The sequence below is a fragment of the Scyliorhinus canicula genome, chromosome 4, assembly GCF_902713615.1.
Source record: "Scyliorhinus canicula chromosome 4, sScyCan1.1, whole genome shotgun sequence".
Lineage (NCBI taxonomy): Eukaryota > Metazoa > Chordata > Chondrichthyes > Carcharhiniformes > Scyliorhinidae > Scyliorhinus > Scyliorhinus canicula.
In genome coordinates, this window is record NC_052149.1 from 73,944,302 (window position 1) to 73,971,990 (window position 27,689).

The following is a 27,689-nucleotide window of genomic DNA, read 5'->3' on the forward strand; positions in this document are numbered from 1 at the left end:
TCTGATTGGCTGACGTGTTACTGTGGTGAAATCAATAGGGAAATAGAAAATCAGGCATTCCTGCGTTTATCCTGATGAGTGGAAGTTAAGCTTTGGCAACATGTCTCTTTTCGGCACTATTTAAGGATTCTAGTAGCTGCTGCCATGATGATTATGCCAAGAGATTACCTTGGATATCAGCAAGATTTGTGCTCACTAAACTGCTCCATTCACTCTGGTATCCAGGTCCTTCAAATCTCGAGCAACGTACCCGAACAATGTATTTAACACAAGGGTCCGTTACTTCAGCAACGACTGATGTTTTATTGACAGCGAATAAAGTCTACCAAGAAAAACAGAAATGCTGATCAGAGTACATACAAGATGAGAGGAAATACATTTCATCTTTTGGCCCTAATATGTGATGAATGAATAAAAGAGGTTCATATTGTTAGGAGTTGCTGCAACATTAGAAAAAAATAACTTTCTCCACTTTCAAGATTTAAAAAACCGATCCGCGGGCGGGCATGGGACGTGGGGCACTCTATTGTTCCACGCCAGTGGCTGTACCAGTCCGCCATGGCCGGTTCGGAGATGACGCCCTCTGCGAATGCGTTGGGATGACGCCAGCACACGCTGGCGCTCCTGCACATGCGCCAACTCGCGCAGGCCAGCGAAGGCCCTTCGGTGCCGGCTGGCGTGGCGCCAAGCCCCTTCCCCGCCAGCCAGCACGGCGCAAACCACTCCGGGGCCAGCCTAGCCCCTGAAGGTGTGGATGATTCCGCACCTTTGGGGTGGCCCGATGCCGGAGTGGTTCACGCCACTCCTTTCCGTAGAGTTGCCCGCCCTGCCGATTACAGCGGAATCCTGCCCCTTGTCTCATATGTTATCTCTATAAGACATTTCAATGAGTAATCGTCTATTTTAAGGAAATAGTGCTGAGCTTTGATAGCTGAGTTAACTGACCTTGGGTGGGGGCAGCATGGAGACCCAGGAAGTGATCGTAGTATTCCTGACATACAAATGGGGTGATGGTGGGTATGGGAAAGGAAAATCAGGGGCTGGACTCTCCGTTTCAGCGGCTAAGTGGTTTTTTACTACCAAACAATCTGCGTGGAACCCTCACCGATTCCGGGACCGGTGAGGGGCTAACACCTGCGTATGGTAAAACACCCGCCTCCCGTGCCGAAAGCGGCCAGAGAATGGTTGAGTCCAAGTCCATGCAAACGCATGGCTGACGGCCTGCAGCGTCGGCCATGCGTGGACCCGACCCATCATCCACGACCCCACAGCCCACCCCCTGGCCTCCTTCCATCAGTCTCACTATCCCTCGCAGAAGCCCCCCTCAGCCAGCAGCACGGATCCTGGCTGAGTGTCACGATGCTGGACATTGGGGTGACACCTGGGTCCGAAGAGTCTAGACACGGACCACTATTGCCATGGCCTGCAAGATAGCCATCTGACCACCCAACGTGTCCCATGATTGCATAGAGAGATACTGGCCTTGTGGGTGCAGCCACCCCAAACTCCACCCACAATCCTCCCCCCACTAACGCCCTTCCTCCCAGCCAGATGCCACCCATGGGCAATGCCCAAGGTAGCCCCTACAGGAGAACACTAGACGCGGGCCACGGAGTATACCACTGGCATGGGTACCGCCAGCCATCGGCACCTCAGTTGGCAGGGAAAATGCCAGGACCAGAGGCCTCCATGGTGCCGAGCACCTATGGGGGCCAAGGGTGGGTGTGAGGCTGGGACAGGAGGGAGGAGGGTGAGGGCACATTCGTGGCATAGGCTGCAGTGCAGGCCAGGGCCACCATGTAGGCTGCTGAACCTGGTTGGGCGCAGGGTTATGCACTATGCTAGCATGTCTCACTTTCATTCTCTGCTGCCAATTTATTTCAGAATCCAACCAGGAATAGTGCCATCAACCTAGCCGCTGCTGCCCTGGGGGATGCACTGAGGCTGTAAGAGCAGGAGCTGCTCAGGGTGGACCCTGCAGCAGTGGGGCTTGCCCCATAACGTGCAGCTGGTGTGTGACCATGAGATGCACATCATGCATGTCTATGCCCGATACACAGGCAGTGTACACAACGTGTTCATCTTGCCACACTCAATGGTTCCCGGCACCTTCGAGGCGCATCCCCGATGAGTGATTGGCTCTTGGATGACAGGGGTTATCCACTGCGGTTATGGCTGATGATGCCTATCCAGAGGCCACAGACCAATGCTGAAACCCGCTACAATGACGCCCATGCTGCAACCAGGGGCTTGCATGAGTGGGGCATTGGCTTCCTGAAGATGCGGTTCAGGTGCCTGGACCACTCTGGGGGGGGGGGGGGGGGGGGTCCTCCAGTATAGCGTTAGGAGAGTCTCGCCTGTTGCTTCCTCCAGAACATCGCACAGCAGAGGGGTAACATGCTGGAGGATTCCATGCAGATGAATGCCAGGCCTTGTCCAATGGAGAGATGGCAGGAGAGGGCGTGGGTGGGCAGCACATGGGGCCCAGGCAGGCACATGAGGCCACACAATATGTACACCAGGGCCGGTGTGCATGGTATACCCCAATAACCTCCAGATCCACCAACTAGGGGGCCAAGCTGACGGCAGCATGAACATCCTGTCCCACAATAACCCCCCCCATAACCCCAGACAACTAACCACTCCCATGGTCACCCTTCCTGCACAAACCACCACCCCCACCCCCCCCCCCCCCCCCCCCCCCCCCCACCTGCCTGCAACCCCCTCTGTGATTCCTACCTGCCTCACAAAGATATTGAGCCCTGGGTCGGCAGTAACAACGAGTCTGGTCCATGGGGTGGAAGATGATGATGAGCCGCTCTGCGATGAGCTCTGGTGCCCTGCATAGTTTGATAACGTCGGACTGCTGCCCACAGTAGTTCTTTCCATCGTCCACCTGTGTGATCCCTGCATGTGAGATGGCCATTCCATCACACGGTCCCACCGAACCCTTGGGGCAGCGGAGGTGGGAACAGGGTGTGGGAGGTTGGGGTCATTTGGGTGCAGAGAAGTGGGGTGGGTCCGGATTCGGGGATGGTGCACTTGGGGGCCTGGCCTGTGCCCACATCCAATGGCCACACATCAACACCCCTCCTCCTCAGCGCCCCCTCTGCAGCTCGCCCAGCCCATCCCTCACACCCTTCTGACAGAGCACCAAGGCAGTTCAAACATATATGAACAGGTGGTTATTGTGAACATGAGAAGATACATCCACAGGTTTGTGTCCCAGCTCCTAACATTATCCTGTGTGCTGCACCTCTGCCAACTTAACTGCTGTCTTACTTCCTGGCCTTACTGCCCTAATGCTATGTCTAGCTGGATCCGCAGGCAGTACATCAAGGCTCAAGTTGGCCTATTGCGATCCCCGCCCTGCGACCCCTTTGGCAGCCATCCTCTGGAGTGATGCCACCCTGTTCTGCCCACTGCCTATGGGATGCACCAAGGCAGGAGGGAGGGGTGTGAGTCTGAGGCGCCGCAGTGTTCCCGCAGGGGTCAACGGCACCAACCTCATCATCACCCTGGGAGCCCCCGATGGCCCCCAGGCTATGCCTTGGGGTGGGAGTGCAGCCGGAGCTACCGCTGGTGGCTCCTCTCCACCGGGCACTGCCAGTCCTGGATGCCAGCTCTCACCTTGAACAGGGCTCAATTCTTGCGGCCATGGAGCACCGGGACTGGGCCACCTCCCTCTGGGACTGTGCCTCATCGCTCAGTGGCTGTGCCATGTCCCTCTGTGACCAGCTCAGGCAAGCCAGCACCAGGCCAAAGTCTTTGGGGCCCGCTGCCATGACCCGTTGTGACTGGGCCAAGCTCTAGAGCGCCGCTGCAATGTCCAGGTGGCCCTGGTACATAGCTGTGACAGGGCTGCCCTGTCCTGGGCCTCAGCCACTGCCCGTACACTGTTCCACAGACCTTGGGTATCCTGACCGATGGCCGATACCATCACGCCCAAAGCTTCCCCCACGGATGCCACCCGTGCGGTGTTGGCCTGGGTGGCCCACATGATTGGCACCGCCTCCTGCACCTGCAGGCGGTTGGACTCCTCCGACTGCACCTGCAGGCATTAGATCATTGCTGACAGACCCGTGTAAGCCTCAGCTCTGTGTTTGCATCTCCAGCATCGATGGGACCCAGGTGCTCCATACTTTGTGCATCCATTCTGCCTCCATCGACTGACTCCAATACAAACACCCATGTTTTCCAGCACTTTTCTCCCATCCTCACCCTGAAGCCATCACAAAATCCTTCCTTCTGTGCCGTCGAGTCACGTTTCTCTCTTCCAGAAAGTGTAAATATCACAGAGAAAGTTGAGCCGGGAAGCAATTCAAAATAACAGGATGAGAAAGAAGGAAAGACGAGAAACAAAAAAAGTACCAGAAAATAAACCAATCTCGTACTGAGACCGTCAACAATTGCAGAGCTGTTTTTATGTACATGGAAATCACATGGGTGTGATTACTGATTTTCTTTTGTGCCTTCACTAACATGTGGGCACTGAACAATCAGAACAGACCAAATGGATAAAATTGGCCTTGGGCTGTGGAGTCCAATGGGTGCTAACGAAATGCAGACCAGCTTACACTTCACCTGACTTTCTTATCATTGAAGTTAATAGAAAAGGAAATTGAACAGGGTATAAAAGAGGCTGTCAATTCACTATCATCCATTGTGCACTGCCATTCAAGTTGAATTTCATCCTCAGAGAGAGAACCTGCAACAGAGGCAGGTTAGATTTATAGGGCGCGATTCTCTGGCCTCGTCATGAAGTGTTTCTCAACCCACCCTTGGCTAGTGGAGGGATTTTATAGTCCCACCGCAGACAATGGGATTTTCCATTGAATCTGCCCCACACCACTGGGAAGCCCGCAGTTGGAGTGGTGGGGGCTTGCTGACATGGGACTGGGAGATCTTGACCTAACATTTTCTCTGATTCACCATAGGGCAACATCATGAGGAATCCTCTTGTTAGACGATATATTCTTTTGGTAAGGACCTCAGCAAGGATCAAACCAAATGCAGTGCCCAATTTCTTTCTGTTGACCAAGGCTAAATCTAAAAACAAATGATCCTGGAAATTATGGCACGACACAGCTTCCTCAGCCTTCAGCCAGGAAGTATATGCTCATTAGGAACAATTATTCAGTGTCCACATGTTAGTACATGCACAAAAGAAAATCAGTATGCAGTGTCCACACCCGAAACAGGCATTAGTCCCTTTCCATGTACAACTGCTGAAGGTCTCAGTGCAAGGTTGGTTTGCCCGAAGGTAGCCCAGGAATACCAATTCTACACGCAGTCTAAAGGGAAGCCCTCAAGAAGGACATGTTACACTGCAATCGATAAGGGATATTTTAAAAATAAAATTACTGACTGTGGACCTCTTAATCCCAAATCCCAAAGAAAGACAGGTTTACCTGTGCCATAATTGTTGCCAAATGATGGCTGGCCTACATGTGACTCCAGATGCACAACAATGTGGTTGACTCTTAACTGCCCCTCAAGGCTAATTAGGGGTCGGCAATAAATGCTGGCACAGCCTGCGAAGCCCACGCCCCATGAACGAATAAAAAAAAGAATCTGAATTTTGAGATAATCTAGTAATATGAAAAGTTTAAGGTTAGAGATGCCGCTACTATATATTATGAAACATAATGCGTGGGTGGGAATAACTGCAATGGAAGCAGTCATATTTCAAAATATCAGATGAAAATAAACCACTCAGGCGTTGCTATTGGAGTCTGTAACATCATCTGTGCCCTTCAGTGAGATTATTTTGTTTTATTCACTCCCACTCAACCAATTTCCTCCATATGACTGACAGAAAGCTGTCCAGCATTTTCTGTGCATCATCCAGCAATTACTGCAACGTTATTAAAAAATTAAAAGTTGACAACATGAAACTTCTCCGGAAACTTTGACTCATCACAGTAATTCTATGATATAGACTGGAGATAAATTTACCTTGGTGTTGAGAATGGGGGTCGGGAACTTAAATTACCTTGGAGCTTTTGTGCTCCATCCAGGACAGGGGCTGTGGGAAGCAGTCTTTGAAGAACACTGATAACTCTGTGCCGCAGGTTACTGGGGAAAAGGTACCCTTTTGGAGCAGTAGTGTTCTGCTCGGCGTGGCCAAAGATTGAAGTTGTGCTTGTGAGTTGGTGCTCGGGGCGCATATTCTGGAATTCAGGGGATACGAGATTGAAACCTTGCAAAGTGTAATTTCTACCGTCCGGGCTTGAGCGACATTTGGAGAGAATTTGCATGTTAGATCTTTAAAGGTAAAGACTGGAATCCCTCATGAGAGAGACAAAGGGCTGGATTCTCCGTTTCAGCGGCTAAGTGCCGGCTCGAACGGAGAATTCGCGGAGGTGTACGACAAATAAAATCGGCACCGACCCCTCACCAATTCCGGGACTGGTGAGGGGCTAGCAGTGGCGTCGGGTGAAATTCCCGACTCCCGAAAACGGCCAGAGAATGGCTGGGTCCCTGGCCGCGCAGGTGCACGGTGACAACCTGCAGCAGTCGTGCCGTACAACATGCGCCTTACACGGACTCGACCTGCCATCCGCGACCCCATAGGCCACCCCCTGGTAACCTCCTACCACCTACCTAGCAGAAGCACCCCCCCCCCCCCCCCCCCCCCCCCCCCCGACCCCGGCCAGCTGCATGGATTCCGGGCGAGTGTGGCGGCCCTGGACAAGTCTGCAGCCGCCACGCTGGGTTCCTAACCGCTGAGAACACACATGTCCCGCGCGGTCGGGAACTCAGCTCATCGGGGGTGGAGCATCGTGGGAGGGCCTGCCAATGTTGCGCCAATTTCCGGCGGGGGCGAAGCATGGCTGACTGGCGTCAAACCAATGCCGGTCCCGATTTTGGAATCGGAGGCGATTCTCCATCCAATTGTTGGTTATGATATCGACGTCTGGCAACGGAGAATCCCGCCCAAGATTTCAACAAGATTGGTTGACTCGCAGTGTTACTGCCATCTGGATGGGTTTCTGAGATTTGTAGATTCTGTCTTGGTCGCATCTGCATTTATTGGGTAGAATGGTGTGTTTGACCATAGTTTGTCTGTTAATTCACATATACCTCATACTAACCCTGAATTTTAAATTGGAAGATAGATATTCTAAATAGCTTTATCTTTCTGACCTTGTATAGCAAGTTTATTTTTGTTTATTCAAAACCCCTTGAATAATGTGGCTTTATTCAGTGAGTAAGTATCTTGATTCTCAAACTTTGTCTACCTTAAATAAACCATTATCAGTCCCTAACTTAGGGGCCTGGACTAGGATCATACCATGGTTGACAGGCTAATGGAATTGACAGAAATCCAGGGTGTTGATCTTGTGCAGAAAAAAAATGTCCAGGGCAGCACGGTGGCGGAGTGGGTTACCACTGCTGCCTCACGCCACCGAGGTCCCTGGTTCGACAGTCTGTGTGGAGTTTGCACATTCTCCCCGTGTTTGCGTGGGTTTCACCCCCACAACCCAAAGATGTGCAGGGTAAGCCACACTAAATTGCCCCTTAATTGGAAAAAATGAATTGGGTACTCTAAATTTATTAAAGAAAAGAAAAAAAAAGAAATGCAAAGAAAAAAAATGTCCAAACAAGTAAGGTGTGTGATTTGGAACGAGATTTGGAAGTGTTAGTGTTCTGGCGATATTTTTAAAAATCCATTCACAGGATGTGGGTGTCACGGCAAAAGCAGCATTTATTGCCCATCCCTAATTGCCCTTGAGAAGGTGATGGTAACCCACCACTGCTGTATGTTGCAGGTATACTGTTGCGAATATCAAGTTCAGAGTTCTTGGGCTGGATTCTCCGATTTTGCGGCTATGTCCGGAGGAAGCGTCTGGTATTATGACCAAAAAGTCGGCGCCACCCGGTTGGGGGGTGGGGGGTGGGGGGTGGGGGGGGGGGGGGGGGGGCTAGCAGCCGCGCCACGTAAAGCCCGGCTTTATGTGAAGATACGGACGGAGATTGGCCGGGTCCTTGGCTGTGCATGCGCACGGTGGCGACCGCACCGGACAACACCGGCTGCGCGTGGACAGGGCCTGCCAAATAGTGCCCCCCTGTAACTCCCCTCGCCGTTTTTGAGGGGGCGGAGCGTCCGGAAAATGGCTCCACCCCCCAATTTCAGTGTAAAAACGGTTTCTCCGGCCAATCGGCGAACGCGATTTCAGCGTTGGCAAACGGAAAACCCGCCCCATGTGTTGTAGAATGCAACATCTAGTTTTAGGAATACAACTTTTAGATTGTAGGTTAAAAAAGTCCCAATTGAAGGAACAGCGTTGAAAAAAGAACAGGTGGACTTACTTAGCTAATGAGCTCAAGTTGCGATATTGCAATGTTTGCCAGAGGTGCAGTCCAGAGTGATGTTGTTTTTCTGGAGAGTCAGAGATGCATTAGGTTAAAAACATCAATGAACCCTGAAAGTTTGTAAGACCATCTTATTTAATTAGATCAAAGAAGAAATTGTAAATGAGGAAGAATTAACCGAAAGGTCAGTTTGAGGAGAGCTCAGAGCAGCTATATCATTATGGAGATAGGTGGAGCTCGGGAAGGTTCTCTTGTTTCAATTGATCTAGGTGCTTGCTGAGGGTTTGAAACTGCTGTGTTCAGTTTGCAACTCACTGAGAGAAGACAGCCAAAGTAAATTGCACTTAGATAGACCTGCACTGTAAGCAGAATAAAATAATACCTTCATCATTCATCTTGTGGAATGTGGGTAAGACTTAATCTCAGTTTGAGAGGCATAGAAACTGATAGATTGCCTGGCTTGAAAATAGTGGAAGAATCTACAGTGGCCCTCCTTGAATCGTATGGGAAAGAAAGCAACCAGCAGGTTAGCTTGGACATATTGGAAAAGTAACTAGAACTAGGGACTGGGCTATCCAGTCGGGAGACGGTAAAAGAATGTTTTGCCTCCAAGAATAGCTGGAGTTGAGGATACTTCTCGAGAGCACAGCAGCATACTTATGGGTGGTCCCTGCATAAATCAACAATGTTACGACACCCTCGACGAGTAGGCGGTCGGTTCCAGCCCCACAGACCCCGGAGTCCCAACATAAGTCAATTAACCAATAATGTATTTTTCTGAGATCTTTAACTCTTGACTGTTACAATGACCGGGATTCTCCGAAATCCCAGCCAAGTGTTGACGCCGCCGTCAAAACCGGCATGAGTGACGCCGCCGTCAATGGGCCTCCAGGCCCAGTCATTCATCCCTTCCTCGGGAGCTAGGACAGCGCCAGAGTGCTGTGCGCTGAACCAACACCAAAAGTCGGCCCTACACAGTCAGCGCGGGTCCGTGCATTCGTGCCGCGGCCGTCTCCACGCCGGCCCCCGGGCAATATGGCGAAGCCCTACAGGGGCCCAGCGTGAAGGAACATACCCCCCCCCCCCGGAGTCAGCTCCCCCCGCCACCCCACCAGGACGCCCCCCCGCAGCAAGAACGCCAAGGTCCTGCCGGGTAAGACCAGACGCAAACGACGCCGGTGGGACTCGGCGGGCACTCTGCCCATCGACTGCACAGAATTGCCGCAGACCACATAGGCACAATTGGCGCCGATTCTCAAACTGTTTATTTATAACAAGAGTAAAAGATGACCATATAATGGAAATAATGGATCAATGATCTACGGTCTAACTGTTCCCAAAACCCCACCCTCCACCAAGATACACATAAGACAAACATAGAGTAGGGGGTAGGGAAAGGATTACAAATAACAGGGATTAAAAGGGTATGTGAGATTTGGTGATCTTCGCTGCTGAGGTTGAGCTCCTCGTAGGATCTCTTCAGAATGCGAGGTGCTGCAAACTACCGTTGAGTTTCGATCTTTTAAGGAGTACAATCCATTAGAACTCCCAGACTATAGGGGCTGGATTCTCCCGTCCCACCCACCGCAAGAACCCCACGGGCGAGCCGCATACAATGGAGAACTCCATTGACCTCTGGTGGTATTCTCCCATCGCTGGGCGGACGTGGCCGGAGAATCCTGACCTAGGTCTTCCTCTGGGGAATTATCTTCTCACAGGAGATTCATTTCTGTGGTAATTCTATCATGCGACCACCAGATGGACTCTCAGACTTCCTGAGATATTGCTGGAGTTCTCCACCTGGGAGTTTACAGCACATGCTACATCCACTCTGCCTTTCAACTGCTTGCCTGGTCTTTACAATAACTTATTCCTTACAATAACTTTAAGATTGATGTGTTTTATAAGAGAATTCTTGGGAAGAAATAGTCAACCTGAGTGCATAGCTATACAGTTATAAACCATATTGTTGAGTTAATAGTGCTTGCTTTGTTTAATTAGTTCTATGTACTATGAAGTTTATGTTTGTTTATAAAAAATGAAATCTTATGGCCTGGTTCTATCAGTTAAAATGAGGTGTTTAGCTTATCTTAAAATGTTAGTTGTTCCTAACCAGATGGTAACAATACTCACAGTGCTGTTAGAATTTGAAATTTCAGGTTTTTTTTATCCCAGTTACGACTAAGGAACAATGATGTATTTCCAAATCAGAATGGTGCATGTCTTGGAGGAAAATTTGCCCTTGTCCTTCTAGGTGACAGAGGTTGTGAATTTGCGTGGTGCTATAGAATACACCTTGGTGACATGCTACAGTGCAATTTGTAAACAGTATACACAGTGATGGTCCACCAATAGAGGAGCGAAGCTTCAAGGCGATGAATGGTAAGTACATCAAGCAGGTTGCTTTGCATAGGAGGGTGTTGAGCTTCTTGAGTATTCTTTGAGTTGCATTCATCCAGGTAAGTGATAGAGGAAAGGTCATTAATGAAACAGCTAAAGTTGGCTGAACCTACGACAATACCCTCAGGAATTCCTGCAGTGAGGTCTTTGGATAAGACAATTGGACTCCATTAACCACAACTATCTTCCTTCATGTTCAGTATAACTCCAACCAGAGCAGAGTTTCCCCCCGATTTCCATTTCCAACATCGGCAACTCTGCCTCAAACTCCACAATCCGATCGCTGAAATCCGTTCCCGCACTTTCCACCTCATGGATCCTCACACCTTGCAATTCCAGGTGCTTCTCTATCCACTCCAAGGTTCTGCGAAGAGGAGCTACTGCCCCTTCAATCGCCTTTTGCATCTCTAGCCAATGCTGCCGGAGCTCCCTCTTGATTAACACCATCACTTGCTCTACAGGCAGTGGGATGAATGACGATGGCATTCCTAACTCCACCATGCTTTCTGGAACTGCGCCACGCAGATCTCCGCCTCTGGAGCCGCCGCCACCTTATTCGATGTCTGCTGGGTATGGTAACCCGCCAATATTCTGCTTTGGAGCTGAATTCAATTTACACCATGCACAATCTCCAACAGAAGAGCCCATTAACAGTGCAGAAAGAGCCAAAGCTTCCAAGCAGGAGCCACCTTGTGTGACCAATCAGCTCATGGCTGCCACCGGAAGTCCTCTGATACTGTTAAGTAAATAGTGGGCTTCTTTGTTTAATTCTACTTATATAGAATTAAGTTTACTGTTTGTCTAAAACAGGAAGCATATTGGCATAGTTGTATCGCTTAATTTTGGGGTATTTGGATTTGTTCTTTAAATTGTTAATTGTCCTTAACAGGATCATAACAGGACTAACAAGCTACTCTTGGTGATGAACATGCAAATCCCCAGAGTATATTCTGTTCCCTTGCCACACTTAGTGTTGCACAGTAAGAAGTCTTACAACACCAGGTTAAAGTCCAACAGGTTTGTTTCAAACACGAGCTTTCGGAGCACGGCTCCTTCTTCAGGTGAATTCACCTGAAGAAGGAGCCGTGCTCCGAAAGCTCGTGTTTGAAACAAACCTGTTGGACTTTAACCTGGTGTTGTAAGACTTCTTACTGTGCTCACCCCAGTCCAACGCCGGCATCTCCACATCACACTTAGTGTTGAACATGGAGTAGTATTTTTCCAAATCGGTATTGAACATGGAGGAGCACTGAATCGTCAATTGAAGGGGGTTGGGGGAGTGATGTGGAGGTGGTAGATGGTAATCTGTAGGAGGTTTCTTTCCCCATGTTTCACCTGATGCCAGGAAACCCCCTGGGTTTCGAAGTCAATGTTAAGCACTCCCAGGGCAACTCCTTCCTGACTGTATACCACTGTGCTATCTCCTCTGGTGGTTCGGCCCTGCTGCTAGGATAGGAGGTACACAGGGATGCTGATGGTGGTGTCTGTGGTACTGGCTGAATAGTCCGATTCAGTGGGTATGACTATGCCAGGCTGTTGCTTGACTAGTCTGTGGAACAGCTCTCCCAATTTTGGTACAAGTCCCCGGATGTCAACGAGGAGGATCTTGGTGATAGAGGTTTCACGGCTGGGAGTGAGGCTAAAGTAACCTTGCTGAAGCATGGATGTCCTTTGTCGCTTCTTCTTGTTTACATTGACGATAGAGCCTTTGGTCATCGCCTTGAGGGATTCATAAGACCACAAGATATAGAAGCAGAAGTAGGCCATTCGGCCCATCAGGTCTACTCCACTATTCGATCATGGTTCATTCCTCATCCCCAATCTCCCATAATTCCTGATCTCCTTATTAATCAAGAACACCAGATTAGTGCTTGAGGTGTTCTGGCCTAGAGGGCTTCAGACCAAGAGAGGAAGGTGCAATTAGACAGAATAGTTCTTTCTTAGAACATAAAAACTCGTAGCAGGCATAGGAAAGTTCACCTCATGAGCTTGCTCCACCGTTCAATATGATCATGGCTGTTCTCAACTTGGCCTCAACTCCACCGTACTGCCCATTCTCTGCAATCCTTCAACCATTACTAATTAACAATCTGTCTACCTCCTCCTTAAATTTACTCATTGACCCAGCATCCACCACACTCTGGGTAAGTGAATTCCAGAGATTCACAACCCTTTGGGAGAAATAGTTTCTCCTCATCTGTTTTAAATTTGCTCCTCCTTGACATGAGTCTATGGCCTCTTGTTCCAGAATTCCCCACAAGCGGAAGCATCTGCTCCACGACTACTTTATCCATATCTTTTATCATCTTATATACCTCAATTTGATCTCCCTTCATTCTTCTAAACTCTAGAGAGTATAGGCCTAAACTTCTCAATCCCGCTTCATAGTGTTCTCTCATTCTCTATACCTATTCCTTTAGCTATAAATGCCATCTCTGGATCAATCTAGTGAACCTCCTCTGAACTGCCTCTAATTCCACTACATCTTTCCTCAATAAGGGGACCAGAACTATGCACAACATTCCAGGTTCCATCTCACCAATGCCTTGTACAGTTGTGTCATACCTGACACAAGGGAAGATGATTGTGGTGGTTAGAGGTCAATCATCTCAGCTCCAGGACATCACTGCAGGAGTTCTTCATGGTAGTGTCTGAGACCCAACCATCTTCAGCTGCTTCATCAATGACCTCCCTTCTATCATACGGTCAGAAGTGGGGATGTTTGCGGATGATTGCACAATGTTCAACACCATTTGCGACTCCTCATAATGAAGCAGTCCATGTCCAAATGCAGCAAGACTTGGACACTGTCCAGGCTTGGGCTGACATTTGCACCATACAAGTGCCAGGCAATGTCCATCTCCTACAAGAGAGGATTTAACAATCACCCCTTGGCATTCAATGGCATTACCATCGCTGAATCCCCCAGATCAACATCGTAAATCCCCACCATTGATCAGAAACTGAACAGGACTAGCCATATTAATAATGTGGCTACCAGGGCAGGTCAAAGGCGAGGAACTCTGCGGCAAATAACTCACCTCCTGACCCCTCAAAGCCTGTCCACCATCTGCAGTGCACAAGTCAGGAGTGTAATAGAATACTGTCCACTTGCCTGGATGAGTGCAGCTCCATCAACACTCAAGAAGCTCGTCAACATCCAGGACAAAGCAGCTCTCTTGATTGCTCCACCTTCCACAAACATTCAAACTCTCCACCACCGACGAACAGTGGCAGCCGTGTACCATCTACAAGATGCACTGCAGTAACTCACCAAGGTTCGTTAGATAGCACTTTCCAAACCTACAACCACTACCATTTAGAAGGACAACAGCAGCAGATACCTCGGAATCCTATCACCTACAGGTTCCTCTCCAAGTCACTCACCATCCTGACTTGGAAATATAGCATCTGTCCTTCCCTGTCGCTGGGGCAACATCCAAGAACTTTCCACCTAACACCACAGTCAGGGCCGGTTTTAAGCGTATTTGACCAATTTCATCAAATTGGGCCCCGCACCTTAAGGGGGCCCCGCGCCAGCGGCGACAGAGTTACCGTTTGAAGCCTTTTCTGTATTCTAAGAGGAACTATAGGGTAGTTTTTACTTTTGGGGAACGCACCGCATTACCGTCGACAAATCCTTCAGCCCTGCGCCGCCAAATCCTTCCGCCCGGGTAAGTAAGTTTCAAAATTTTAGTATATCAAGCATTTAATGTTTTTTTTTGGTTAAAGACGAGCATACTACACGAAATATAAACATACATTTTTACTTTTGTAGAGTAGGGGCCCCGCCATCACTTTTCTAATTGGGCCCGCAATTCCTAGCACCGGCCCTGACCACAGTGGATGTAACCACACCTCAGGGAGGAAGGGGTCGAGCGAGGGAACCGTGGTTTACCAAAGAAGTGGAATCTCTTGTTAAGAGGAAGAAGGAGGCCTATGTGAAGATGAGGCGTGAAGTTTCAGTTGGGGCGCTTGATAGTTACAAGGAAGCGAGGAAGGATCTAAAGAGAGAGCTGAGACGAGCAAGGAGGGGACATGAGAAGTCTTTGTCAGGTAGGATCAAGGAAAACCCAAAAGCTTTCTATAGGTATGTCAGGAATAAAAGAATGACTAGGGTAAGAGTAGGGCCAGTCAAGGACAGTGGTGGGAAGTTGTGTGTGGAGGCTGAGGAGATAAGCGAGATACTAAATGAATACTTTTCGTCAGTATTCACTCAAGAAAAAGATAATATTGTGGAGGAGAATGCTGAGACCCAGGCTATTAGAATAGATGGCATTGAGGTGCGTAGGGAAGAAGTGTTGGCAATTCTGGACAAGGTGAAAATAGATAAGTCCCCGGGGCCGGATGGGATTTATCCTAGGATTCTCTGGGAAGCCAGGGAAGAGATTGCTGAGCCTTTGGCTTTGATTTTTAGGTCATCATTGGCTACAGGAATAGTGCCAGAGGACTGGAGGATAGCAAATGTGGTCCCTTTGTTCAAGAAGGGAAGTAGAGATAACCCCGGTAACTATAGGCCGGTGAGCCTAACGTCTGTGGTGGGTAAAGTCTTGGAGAGGATTATAAAAGATACGATTTATAATCATCTAGATAGGAATAATATGATTAGGGATAGTCAGCATGGTTTTGTGAAGGGTAGGTCATGCCTCACAAACCTTATCGAGTTCTTTGAGAAGGTGACTGAACAGGTAGACGAGGGTAGAGCAGTTGATGTGGTGTATATGGATTTCAGTAAAGCGTTTGATAAGGTTCCCCACGGTCGGCTATTGCAGAAAATACGGAGGCTGGAGATTGAGGGTGATTTAGAGATGTGGATCAGAAATTGGCTAGTTGAAAGAAGACAGAGAGTGGTAGTTGATGGGAAATGTTCAGAATGGAGTTCAGTTACGAGTGGCGTACCACAAGGATCTGTTCTGGGGCCGTTGCTGTTTGTCATTTTTATAAATGACCTAGAGGAGGGCGCAGAAGGATGGGTGAGTAAATTTGCAGACGACACTAAAGTCGGTGGAGTTGTAGACAGTGCGGAAGGATGTTGCAGGTTACAGAGGGACATAGATAAGCTGTAGAGCTGGGCTGAGAGGTGGCAAATGGAGTTTAATGTGGAGAAGTGTGAGGTGATTCACTTTGGAAAGAATAACAGGAATGCGGAATATTTGGCTAATGGTAAAATTCTTGGTAGTGTGGATGAGCAGAGGGATCTCGGTGTCCATGTACATAGATCCCTGAAAGTTGCCACCCAGGTTGATAGGGTTGTGAAGAAGGCCTATGGTGTGTTGGCCTTTATTGGTAGAGGGATTGAGTTCCGGAGCCATGAGATCATGTTGCAGTTGTACAAAACTCTAGTACGGCCGCATTTGGAGTATTGCGTACAGTTCTGGTCGCCTCATTATAGGAAGGACGTGGAAGCTTTGGAACGGGTGCAGAGGAGATTTACCAGGATGTTGCCTGGTATGGAGGGAAAATCTTATGAGGAAAGGCTGATGGACTTGAGGTTGTTTTCGTTAGAGAGAAGAAGGTTAAGAGGTGACTTAATAGAGGCATACAAAATGATCAGAGGGTTAGATAGGGTGGACAGCGAGAGCCTTCTCCCGCGGATGGAGGTGGCTAGCACGAGGGGACATAGCCTTAAATTGAGGGGTAATAGATATAGGACAGAGGTCAGAGGTGGGTTTTTTACGCAAAGAGTGGTGAGGCCGTGGAATGCCCTACCTGCAACAGTAGTGAACTCGCCAACATTGAGGGCATTTAAAAGTTAATTGGATAAGCATATGGATGATAAGGGCATAGTGTAGGTTAGATGGCCTTTAGTTTTTTTTTTCCATGTCGGTGCAACATCGAGGGCCGAAGGGCCTGTACTGCGCTGTATCGTTCTATGTTCTATGTTCTAAGACTGCAGTGGTTCAAGAAGGCAACTCAGCACCACCTTCTGAAGGGCAGGATGGTCAATAAATGTTGGCCCAACCAGCGACACCAACATCCCGTAAAAATGAATTTAAAAATACACTTGCTTACCTTTAGACTCTATTCCTTTAGCTGTATATGTCAACATTCCATTCACTTTCTTTATTACCTGCTGTACCATGCTAGTTTGCTCCAAATCATGCATGAGGTTGCTCAGATCCCTCTGCACCGGAGCACCCCGAAGCCCTCATTTAGATAATAAGTTGTCTTTCCATTCTTCCGACCAAAATGGATGACCTCATACTTATTCAGATAAGTGGAAAGGGATAACGAGGGGAGGGGCGGAGAATAGGGTGTCCTTGTACACTCATGATCTCTTACTTTATGTGACAGACCTGCTCCCCACCATAGGCAACATAATGGAGTTGCTGAGGTGCTTTGGCTCTTTTTGAGGGTATAAGCTAAACATGGAAAAAAGTGATGTTTTTTGTTATTCGTTCCATGGATGTGGGCATCACTGGTTATGCCTGCATTTATTGCCCATCCCTGAGGGCATTTAAGAGTCGACCACATTGCTGCGGGTTTGGAATCACATAATAATAATCTTTATTAGTGTCACAAGTAGGCTTACATCAACACACAATAAAGTTACCTGTTTGGGCACACTGAGAGAGAATTCAGAATGTCCAATTCAGCTAACAAGCACGTCTTTTGGGATTTGTCTGAGGAAACTGGAGCACCCGGAGGAAACCCACATGGACACAAGTAGAACATGCACACTCGAACCCGGGTCCCTGGCACTGTGAAGCAACAGTGCTAACCACTATGCTACCATGCCGCCCCATGTAGGCCAAACCAGGTAAGGGCGGCAGATTTCCTTCCCTAAAGGGCAGTAATGAATCAAATGGGTTTTTATGACCATCACAATGGTTTACACACTGACTAACTTCAATGGAAAGTAAAAAGGGAGTGCTCGATTTAATCAGTTTTCCAATGGCTGGGTTAGGTTTAAATTACCATCTTTTTCCTCTAATGGACGTACAAGAGGTATCAGAAGGTTGCTGATACAAGCAAACTACCCCAGGATGAATGAGGACAGGAGGTATAGGGGAAATCAATTTTTCTCATGGTGAATAGAACTTTGATTAGATTTAACAGGTTTGAAACCATTTCCTGTAAATATATTATTATTTGTGCAACGCAGCAGAAAATAATTATTTGTAAATATAACTGAGGTTTACAAGATGTTCCAATACAGTAATGAAATTAAAATTGATATCAAATATATCAGTAGGACTGGCAATTCCATTACCAAGAAGTTTAATTTCATAAATATAAAATAACAAGAGGAAGACCTATGTACCCTGTGGAAGTAAATAATAATGCGTAAGTTTATTTCCATGCTCTTCTTAATTTATGTAATTTGTCAATATGAGGTATATATCTCGCATCCGATATTACGAACACCAAAGTTCAAATCAGAAGGCTGCAGATGGATAAGAAACAATTTGAAGCTTGCACTGAACAAAGTTAGAAAATTGTAAGAGACTAAAGAATAATGGTGATTGATCTGCTGTCTATATCCAACATGTCAAGTTTTCATTTCTAATTTGGAATTTATTTTTGTTTTTATTTGAAGGTTGTTCATGCTAGGAATGGCATCATGATATCATCATCAAGCACTTCCAAGTTATATAACATGGTTAAGAGGTATACCATATCCTTTCATGGCATCATCTCCTTACTTGATTAGTATGATGCTTTTCACACATTTTGGAGCCTCTCTGCGTGAGGTGGAGAATTAATGTCGAACTGAGGGCAGTGTTGTGGGCCCATTCCCAACTTCAACTAGGTTGAGAAATTCAATTCGGGTGTTATTTTTTCTAGTGAACACTCAAAATTTCAAACAATTTATTTGAACTGCATTTGGACAAATGTCGAAGAGATGAAAACACAATCAGCAGGATTCTCTGGTCGCTGACGACGAAATTGTGTTTGGTTTTGGCGATGCTCTGCCCCTTTAAAAACGGCATACTCAGAGTACGATGCATGCCATCGGGACGGCCTCAGGACGTCACCTGAAGCCCTCCCCCGATGGTCCACCCCCCATAGGCCGAGTTCCCGACGGCAATGAACACTTATCTTTTTGTTTCGTGAACCCAGCGTGGCGGCTGCAACGTGTCCAGTGCTGCCACAGTCAAGAGGAAGCCATTACGCTGGCAGGGGGTCTTTGGCAGGGGCAGGTGGCACTGGTGGGTGTTGGTCCTGGGGTGGCGAGGGGGACAGTATGTAGCAGGTCAGATCCGCGCGCAGCGGGCGCCATGTTGCACGACCCGGCTGATGCAGGCCGCCGCTATGCGCATGTGAGGCCACGGACCCGGCAATTCTCTGGCCGTATCCACAGGTAAAGACTGGCTTTACACCAGTGTTCTTCAAACTCGAGGGCACAACCCATGGGTACGCAAAATCATGTGCATACGTGCCGATGATCGGGCGCGCATGCACAGTGCTGCCACCATTTTTTTAAACGGTCGCAGCTCGGGGGCTGGTTTAGCTCACAGGGCTAATCGCTGGCTTTTAAAGCAGACCAAGGCAGGCCAGCAGCACGGTTCGATTCCCGTACCAGCCTCCCCGGACAGGCGCCGGAATGTGGCGACTAGGGGCTTTTCACAGTAACTTCATTGAAGCCTACTCGTGACAATAAGTGATTTTCATTTTTGTTTCAAGTTCGGGGATGGTTTATTCATGTTATTCATTTATTTTATTCATTTTATTTTTATTTTTTTCATTTATTTTATTCATTTTATTTTTATTTTTTCATCTATTTTATTCATTTTATTTTTTTTACAACTTCGGGGGGCGTTTTATTAATTTACTTTACTCGTTTTTTTTACAAGTTCGGGGGGGGTTTTAATTGATTAAATTTTACAGGAAACAAATGCAGAACTTTGGACAGGTGGAGACTCCATACTTTCCGACACAGGAAGGCTTCACCTTCATCCAACAGGTCCCATTGGAGGAGCGTGTACGAGGGCCAAAGGGACCCAAAACCATTTCCTCCATTTTTATCAGCAGCAAACAAGGTAAGAGAAACCGGTAGGTCGCTCAGGTCATCAGCGTGGGTCGCGAAGGTCGGCCGCGTTGGGTCCCGAAGGTCGGCCGCGTTGGGTCCCGAAGGTTGGCCGGTTGGTAAAAATGGGTCCCCAGAAAAGAAGTTTGAAGAACACTGCCTTACACTGCATGGCTGCTAGCCCCCTACCAGGCGGAGGATCGGTGCAGCTTTTGCACCGTTTTTTCTGGCGCAAAACACCACTGTTCCCACGTCGGCGTCAGCACCTAGTCTTTAAATCAAGAATCCAGATCATATCTAAATCTCTGTACTACCTCTATTTTGACAATCAATGGCACCAACAGTCTCACTTGACAAATATTTTTCACCAATTGCGAGTGTTGTGTGCTTATTGAACAAATATACTGGGCTGGACTCTCCGGTCACCGACGCTGGAATTGTGCTCGGCTCACATTACCCGACCGAATCGGGGGCGCGCCGCTTTCGCAATGCTCCACCCCCTGCTCAGTGGCGTACTAGCGCCACTGGCTGTATCGACGGACTCATGCCATTCTGGTCTCATCCTTCGGGAACTCAGCTTGGCGGCTATGGACTCAGCCCGCAGACACAGTCGGGGAGGGCTGATTCGCGGGTGGGGGGGACATTATTCAGGGCTGGGGGCACTGCCGAAGGGGGGACTATTTCGCAGGCCGGGTCCACGTGCGGCCTCCATCCAGGCCTCCTACGAGCGCATGCGCGGCCACGGACCTGGCAATTCTCCGGGTCGTATCGGCAGCTAGAGCCGGGTGCTCTATGCTGCCATCCTGCTAGCCCCCAGCAAAACGGGGAATCGGTGGCCATTTTGCGCCAGTTGTCCTGCCACCGTTCCCATGCCAGCTTGGGGACATAGCCCCAGAATTGGAGAATCCAGCCCACTGTTCCTCATTATTCCTTTCCCAGTTACGTAAAATAAAAACATGAATCTACCTTTGCACTATCCCCAATTTCCTAATATTTGAAAAAAAAGAGAACGAAGCAACCCCATTGTGCAATATTGCTATGCCAAGGTGACATGCCAGATTGAAGAAATTTATGCAATATTTGCCTACGCTTGGTTTCCTAGGGTGGGATTTTCCAGCCGTTCACGCTGGAGGGATCTTACGGTTCCACCGTTGGCACACCCCCACCGTGGGTTTCACAGCGACGAAGTGTGCGGTTATAACGTCAGGACCAGAAGATCCCACTGCCAGCCAGTGTAGCCACCTGGGTTGGCCACTTCCTCACACAAAATGGAAGAACGCAAAGGTTACAGGGAAAAATGTACATTGGCAAAGAGACAAGCAGTTTGCAGAATCCCCTGTATTTACGCTGCTAAAGAAACCAGACAGCATTGTAACTAACGAACTGCGCATATTAAGTGAGCGATTCACGGTGATTCCCAGGCACAATGGACACAACAATTAGAAGAGATTGAAACATTCTATAGAAGGTCAGACATCCCGGCGCCAGTGGAGTCTGAAACAAAGGACACAAATAAGGTGGAAGGAACCGCCCAGTGATCGAGGAACAGCCCCGTTATTGGGGAAATTCAAATCAATCGATTGGGAAGAGACCCAATCGATTGCAAGTTTATAGAGGTTCCAGCCAGAAGGACGCAAAGCCCCTGGGACCTATAAAAGTCAGGTCCCAGGACTGATTCTTTCTTCTTGACAAGCCGGCACTCCCAGCTGAACACCTTTGCAGCAGAAGACCTTGAGGAGAGGCCTGGTCAGCAGCCGCCATCAAGTAAGTGCCATACAATGCACGCTACGAGAGTAGACACTCCTGACCCCTTTAGTCCACACCAACTGGAAGCCTGCGGATCCAGGACAAAGCAAGAGGCCCTTGTTCCCTGATCCGGCAGTTCCCTTATTCCAGATAAGTATTGGCCTGTTAGTGGTAGGAATAGCCTAGTCTTTTAGTGTTATATGCATGAGTAGTAAATAACTGTGTTATAATAAACATGTCTTGTTTTGAACTTACTAACTGGTGTATTGAGTTATTGGTCTGAACTTGAACTTGAAACTTGTGGCGGTATCATAACGATACCTGGCGACTCTAGAGCTAAGGAATAAAACAGAGCCAAATTGAGTGTAAAGCACACTCACCCAGAATGAGCAACACCACTGGCAAATCGTCCTCCGATACTGCAGAAGGTGCCATGGAAGGTGAGGAAAATCCTGCCCATCATTTGTTTCTCCAAGTTGGAACTAGTTATTTGTTACCAAACGGAGAGATGGAGTTTACAGAGGGTGGATATCCTTAAAACACTCTTTAATTTTTCCTGGTTAAAAATATTCATTGGAGGTTGGCTGGGAGCAGATCATCAATCAGCAGACACTATCTTCAAAAAGCACTACATCCTCAGTCCTTTTGCTCATGCTAATATGAAACTGGTTGCTAGAAGGATCGTACAAGTGACTGTCCTTCCAAGCTTATCTCCCTCACTTGATGGCAATGAGGTTGAGATTTTGACATCTGATTGTGCATGCGTGTATGCATAAAGGGGATAAGATGCTGGAGGAGATTTTCAATGTGAGCTACCACGTCAGAACTACTTGGTTTTGGCAGAAATCTTAACATGTTGATGGTTAAGTGCAGGCTTTGCAAAGTTTTGTTAAATCACCCTACCTTCCAGTTATTCTCCATTCCGTCCTCAGCGTACTGAATTTCAAACTGAAGTTTGTATGGTGGCAGGCGTGGCTTCTCCCAGCTTATTTTTAGACAACCTTTATTTAGGGTAATTTCTGCAGCAATTTTAGACGGTGCCCAAGGTTTCACTATCAATATGAAAAGAAAAATAACATTACAGCATTAAATCTGAAGTTTGCATAAAACCCATTTAGAGAAACAGATATTTGGTCATCTGTGTCTGTTGATATAGTTTTCAGATAGCTTCATAATGAATGCAAGGCTGAGCTCCAAGACTCACAAATTGATTAGTTCAACAGGAGATCTGTTTTTACAGGCGGAAGTGTTGTGTTTGCTGTGCTTGATTTACATCTTTATCGGGTTACAATACGATATTACAAAAGCAAAATGTGGGCAGCACGGAGGTGCAGTGGTTAGCACTGCTGCCTCATGGCACCAAGGACCCGGCTTCAATCCCAGTCCCTGTCTGTGTGGAGTTTGCACGTTCTCACCATGTCTATGTGGGTCTCAGCCCCCACAACCCAAAGCTGTGCAGGGTAGGAGGACTGGCTAAGCTAAATTGCCCCTTAATTGGAATTTTTTTAAATAAATGAAGGCAAAATTCTGTGGAAGCTGGAAATCTGAAGTTGGAAAAATAATGTGCTGGAAAAGCTCAAGACGGTTGAACAGATTTGTGGAGACATTTTGAGTCGAATATGAACCCATTCTCATGCACACATTTCTGTCCTCGGCCGACTGCAATGTTTCAGTGAAGCTCAATGCAAGCTGGAGGAATAGCACCTCAGTTTTCTTTTAGGCATAATACAAAATTCAACGCTGAGTTCAATAACCTCAGACTATGAACTCTGTCCTCCGTATCTTGTTTCATTTTTTACCAAAGGCCAGACTGTATCTTCTTTTCAGGCTTTTGCTTTCAGACTGAGTTGTCCATTATTCAACCATTAACACCTACCCTGGACATGCTTTGTATCTTTACTACAATCATTACTACTCCCCTTTGCCTTTTGTTCCATGACATCTTTGTTATTCAATCACTCTAGCCCTTTACCGTCTCCCAGATCTTTCCTTTTGTTACATAGCTCCCCTTTCAACAGTATAAAACCTGTTACATTTCTGCCTCTCTTCAGTTCCAATGTGTCAACTCATAATGGTGTGGAGGTGCTGGCATTGGACCGGGGTGAGCACAGTAAGAAGTCTTACAACACCAGGTTAAAGTCCAACATGGTTGTTTCAAACACTAGCTTTCAGAGCACTGCTCCTTCCTCAGGTGAATGAAGCGGTATGTTCCAGAAACATATATATAGACAAATTCAAAGATGCCAGACAATGCTTAGAATGCGAACATTTGCAGGTAATTAACTCTTTACAGATCCAAAGATCGGGGTAACCACAATTCACACCTCTTTAACCTGGGGTTACCCCTATCTTTGGATCTGTAAAGATTTAATTACCTGCAAATGCTCGCATTCTAAGCATTGTCTGGCATCTTTGAATTTGTCTATATATATATTTCTGGAACATACCTCTTCATTCACCTGAGGAAGAAGCAGTGCTCCGAAAGCTAGCGTTTGAAACAACCATGTTGGACTTTAACCTTGTGTTGTAAGACTTCTTACTGCACTCAATCTTGTAAAAAAAAATAAAATGAATAAAATAAATGAAAAAAATAAAAATTAAATGAATAAATTAAATGAATGAAACCACCCCCCCTGAACTTGAAATAAAAAGCTGCGGCCGTTTAAAAAAATAAAAAATAGCAGCAGCACTGCGCATGCATGCCGATGATCCTGCGTGCATGCGCAATGCGGCCAAATTTATTTTACATGTTCGCAGCCATTTTAAAGGCCTCTTGCAGCTGGCGTTATTAAAGGCCGGCTGCTGCGCGGCGATTTGCGCGATCGGGAGCGCCGCAAAGGATGACTCCGCGACCATCCCGACACCCGCCCGAGACACACCCACGGGTCGCGCCCCCGAGTTTGAAGACCACTGCAGTGGAGCATGAGAGTATGGTAGGCATGGAAGGGTTATGTCATGAGGGGGATAGAGGTGGCATGCGGTGTGATTCGGGGGTGAGGTAGTGTGAGAGGTGAGAGACGAACAGATTTTGAAACAATTGGAATGAGGTTCCAGGAAACTGAGGTGTAACTTCTAACCAATTCCCTCTGGTACTCGCCCAGCCACATCGCTGCCTCCAATATCTTTCTGGGGTCAGCAGGATCAGAAATTTCCCAACTTGAGGATTCAGGTGAAAATCTGGCCCAGTGAGTTGCGTGTATTTCTTCATCTTGCTTATGTTACTAGAGTGGAAGGTATGAAGGGTAGTGGGTGGAGCAGTTCTACTGAAAAAATGGCAGCTCCCATGTTGCTGCAATCTTCCATAAATTAAAGCAGCAACATTTAAATGAAAGACACCAGCAAATGCAAAGGTATTAATGGGTCAATTCAGAAGAATACATTTCCTCGTGAAACTCCTTGAAATAATACTCTATAAATTGAAGCTTACTTAATTTTGAGAGTAGAAAATAAATGTTGGTCTTTTTTTGTTATGTTCACAAATAGAATAATAAAATAAATAACTTCGATCCTAAACCCAAACTACAGACCAATAAAGCTTAACTCACCTACATCCATGGGAATTACACAGGTCGGTGGCGATTTGAATATTACTTCTTGGTGTTGGAATTCTAACCACATCACATAGCCAAAAGTGAGGTTGATGGGTTTTATATGACACTCAAATTCATTCATCTGCTCTAGACAATCTTTAATATCAGCATTGTGCTGTTCAGCATTCAGGTTATCACACCAAAATCCTTTCCTTTTCAAGAAAAAGGCAGAAAGACAATTTGTACATTGGTTTGGTCAAATCAAATGATACAGGAAAAATGTTGAATGACTCGTCAGGCCTGCTTTACTAAGTTCAGGCACTGTTCACCACTTTTACTAAGTGTGCAATCAGAAGTAGTTCTTCCTGCACCCCTCCTCGCAAAGATAAAAAATGAAATATACAATATCCTTACATGTAATACTTTAGTGTGTAATTGCTGGCTGTTTCTGATTTCCATGCTTTTGGGAGCCACCTACAGATCATTGTTTCCATTGCACCATCAGTCTCACACGAAATGTTACTTTTCATATCTAATGACAAATAGCAAAATTACGAGAAATATAATAAAAGCATTTTCCAGACAGGACATTGGAAGCTAATGTGTACTATCCCAAAAATGATAATTCAGTTAAAGCAAAGAATATAATGTATGTGTATACATATATATACATATATATATGAAAAACATTTATAGACACGTTAAGTACATTACTTAAGTATGCATCTGAATATCCTGCAAAATACTATAATTTTTTAAGATAGACAATATGTAGTCCAGGAGATTGAACAGAAGTATATTCTAAGTACCTAAAATAGATTTTAAATATGGTATGTACTGTATTTATTCAATGTGTAAACCTATTCAGAAAATAAGGCTCAATAATATAACAACCAATTTGAAATATTTTAGCCTTACTTAATATATAATTTCATCAGTTGTCAAGAGTTCCCAGTAAAGTACTTCAAGTATTACCGGTACAATAAACGTTATTACCTTCCGATTAAGTACACCCAGCACTGACCTGCGATGAGTATACACCTTTACAATTGACAACCGTAACTTGGAATTAAAATATTAATATAATGTTCTTCCAAAGGGACAGAAGCTGACTCAAATAGTCATGCCAGAATTTTCTAGAGGAGTTTTCATATGTAAACATAAGCACTTCCCTGCTTTCCTGAAAGGGCATTCTATTCTGGGATACAATTCCATAACCCATTCATCACCTTATCCAAGTAACCAATTTTCCTGAACAATTTGGCTATTTAATTAGTGGTGGAACTGCATCTCAGCACCTTCATAGAATCATAGAATTTACAGTGAGAAGGAGGCCATTCGGCCCATCGAGTCTGCACCGGCATTGAAGCTCACATATCTACCCTATCCCCACAACCCAGTAACCCCCCCTTAACATTTTTTTTGGACACTAAGGGCAATTTAGCACGGCCAATCCACCGGACCCGCACATCTTTGGACTGTGGGAGGAAACTGGAGCACCCGGAGGAAACCCACGCAGACACGGGGAGAACATGCAGACTCCGCACAGACAGTGACCCAGCCGGGAATCGAACCTGGGACCCTGGAGCTGTGAAGCAACTGTGCTAACCACTATGCTACTATACTGACCTTTGGGGAGGAGGGAAGATAAAGCAGGTAAAATTGTCAAAAATTGGTGAACGAGATTAAAAGTCATGAATTGCTTGAAAACCAGATTGATTTTTTTCCCCAAACCATCAGGAAACATACTGCTCATTTTCCAAAAGGATCTTACCAATTACGGTTATTTCAGCATAGCGATAGTTGCATGTACTTGTTTCTTCATTTTGAAGGCAACACTGTAACATGTTGCAGTGGGATTGTCCATTTGATGTTATGTTAAGGAGAGTAACACTGGTTTCATGGTCATTGATTAAAGTATATTGATGTTCCGGAATTTTTTCATTCATGTTTAACCACCAGGCGACATTATTAGCGGTCAGGGTTTGATTGTAAAAAACACACCGCACTGTAACATCCGAGCCAACAGTGGTCAGCACTTGAGGAGGGTAATATGTAATTTCTGTCAAAGGAATATATGCATGTTAAAGAAATAAATATATTTCTTGGTATTGGCATATTTATACATGAATTATATAACACTTGACTATTATTATCTTAAAATAAAGTATATTCTCTCTTTCCTTTGTCAGGGTTTTGCCTGTGCCACAGATCTTCAACCTAGAGACCATGATCAACTCTCAAATTTCCATCTGAAAGTGCTCATGTTGCTCAATTAATCCTACCCATTCAACGTTTTGCTTAGATCATAGATCATAGAATTTACAGTGCAGAAGGAGGCCATTCGGCCCATCGAGTCTGCACCGGCTCTTGGAAAGAGCACCCCACCCAAGTTCAACACCTCCACCCTATCCCAATAACACAGTAACCCCACCCAACACTAAGGGCAATTTTGGACACTAAGGGCAATTTATCATGGCCAATTCACCTAACCTGCACATCTTTGGACTGTAGGAGGAAACCGGAGCACCCGGAGGAAACCCACGCACACACGGGGAGGATGTGCAGACTCCGCGCAGACAGTGACCCAAGCCGGAATTGAACCTGGGACCCTGGAGCTGTGAAGCCATTGTGCTATCCACAATGCTACCGTGCTGCCCTACTGATGGAGGGAAAGGACACATGGTTAGGAAAGGTAAAATGTTAACATTATCTGTTTAAAA

The 27,689-nt window shown here is 46.7% G+C and overlaps 1 protein-coding gene across 1 annotated transcript in view; it reads right to left on the reverse strand.

Moving 5' to 3' along the window:
- lepr (leptin receptor) overlaps window positions 1-27,689 on the reverse strand; it is a 158,093-nt gene that overhangs the window by 53,047 nt on the left and 77,357 nt on the right. Inside the window, exons 8-12 of the mRNA XM_038793503.1 lie at window positions 26,741-27,028; window positions 25,381-25,498; window positions 24,982-25,178; window positions 22,340-22,488; window positions 169-322 (exon numbers count right to left, since the gene is read on the reverse strand). Of these exons, the coding sequence (XP_038649431.1) occupies window positions 169-322; window positions 22,340-22,488; window positions 24,982-25,178; window positions 25,381-25,498; window positions 26,741-27,028 (906 nt within the window). The remainder of the gene's footprint in view (window positions 1-168; window positions 323-22,339; window positions 22,489-24,981; window positions 25,179-25,380; window positions 25,499-26,740; window positions 27,029-27,689) is intronic.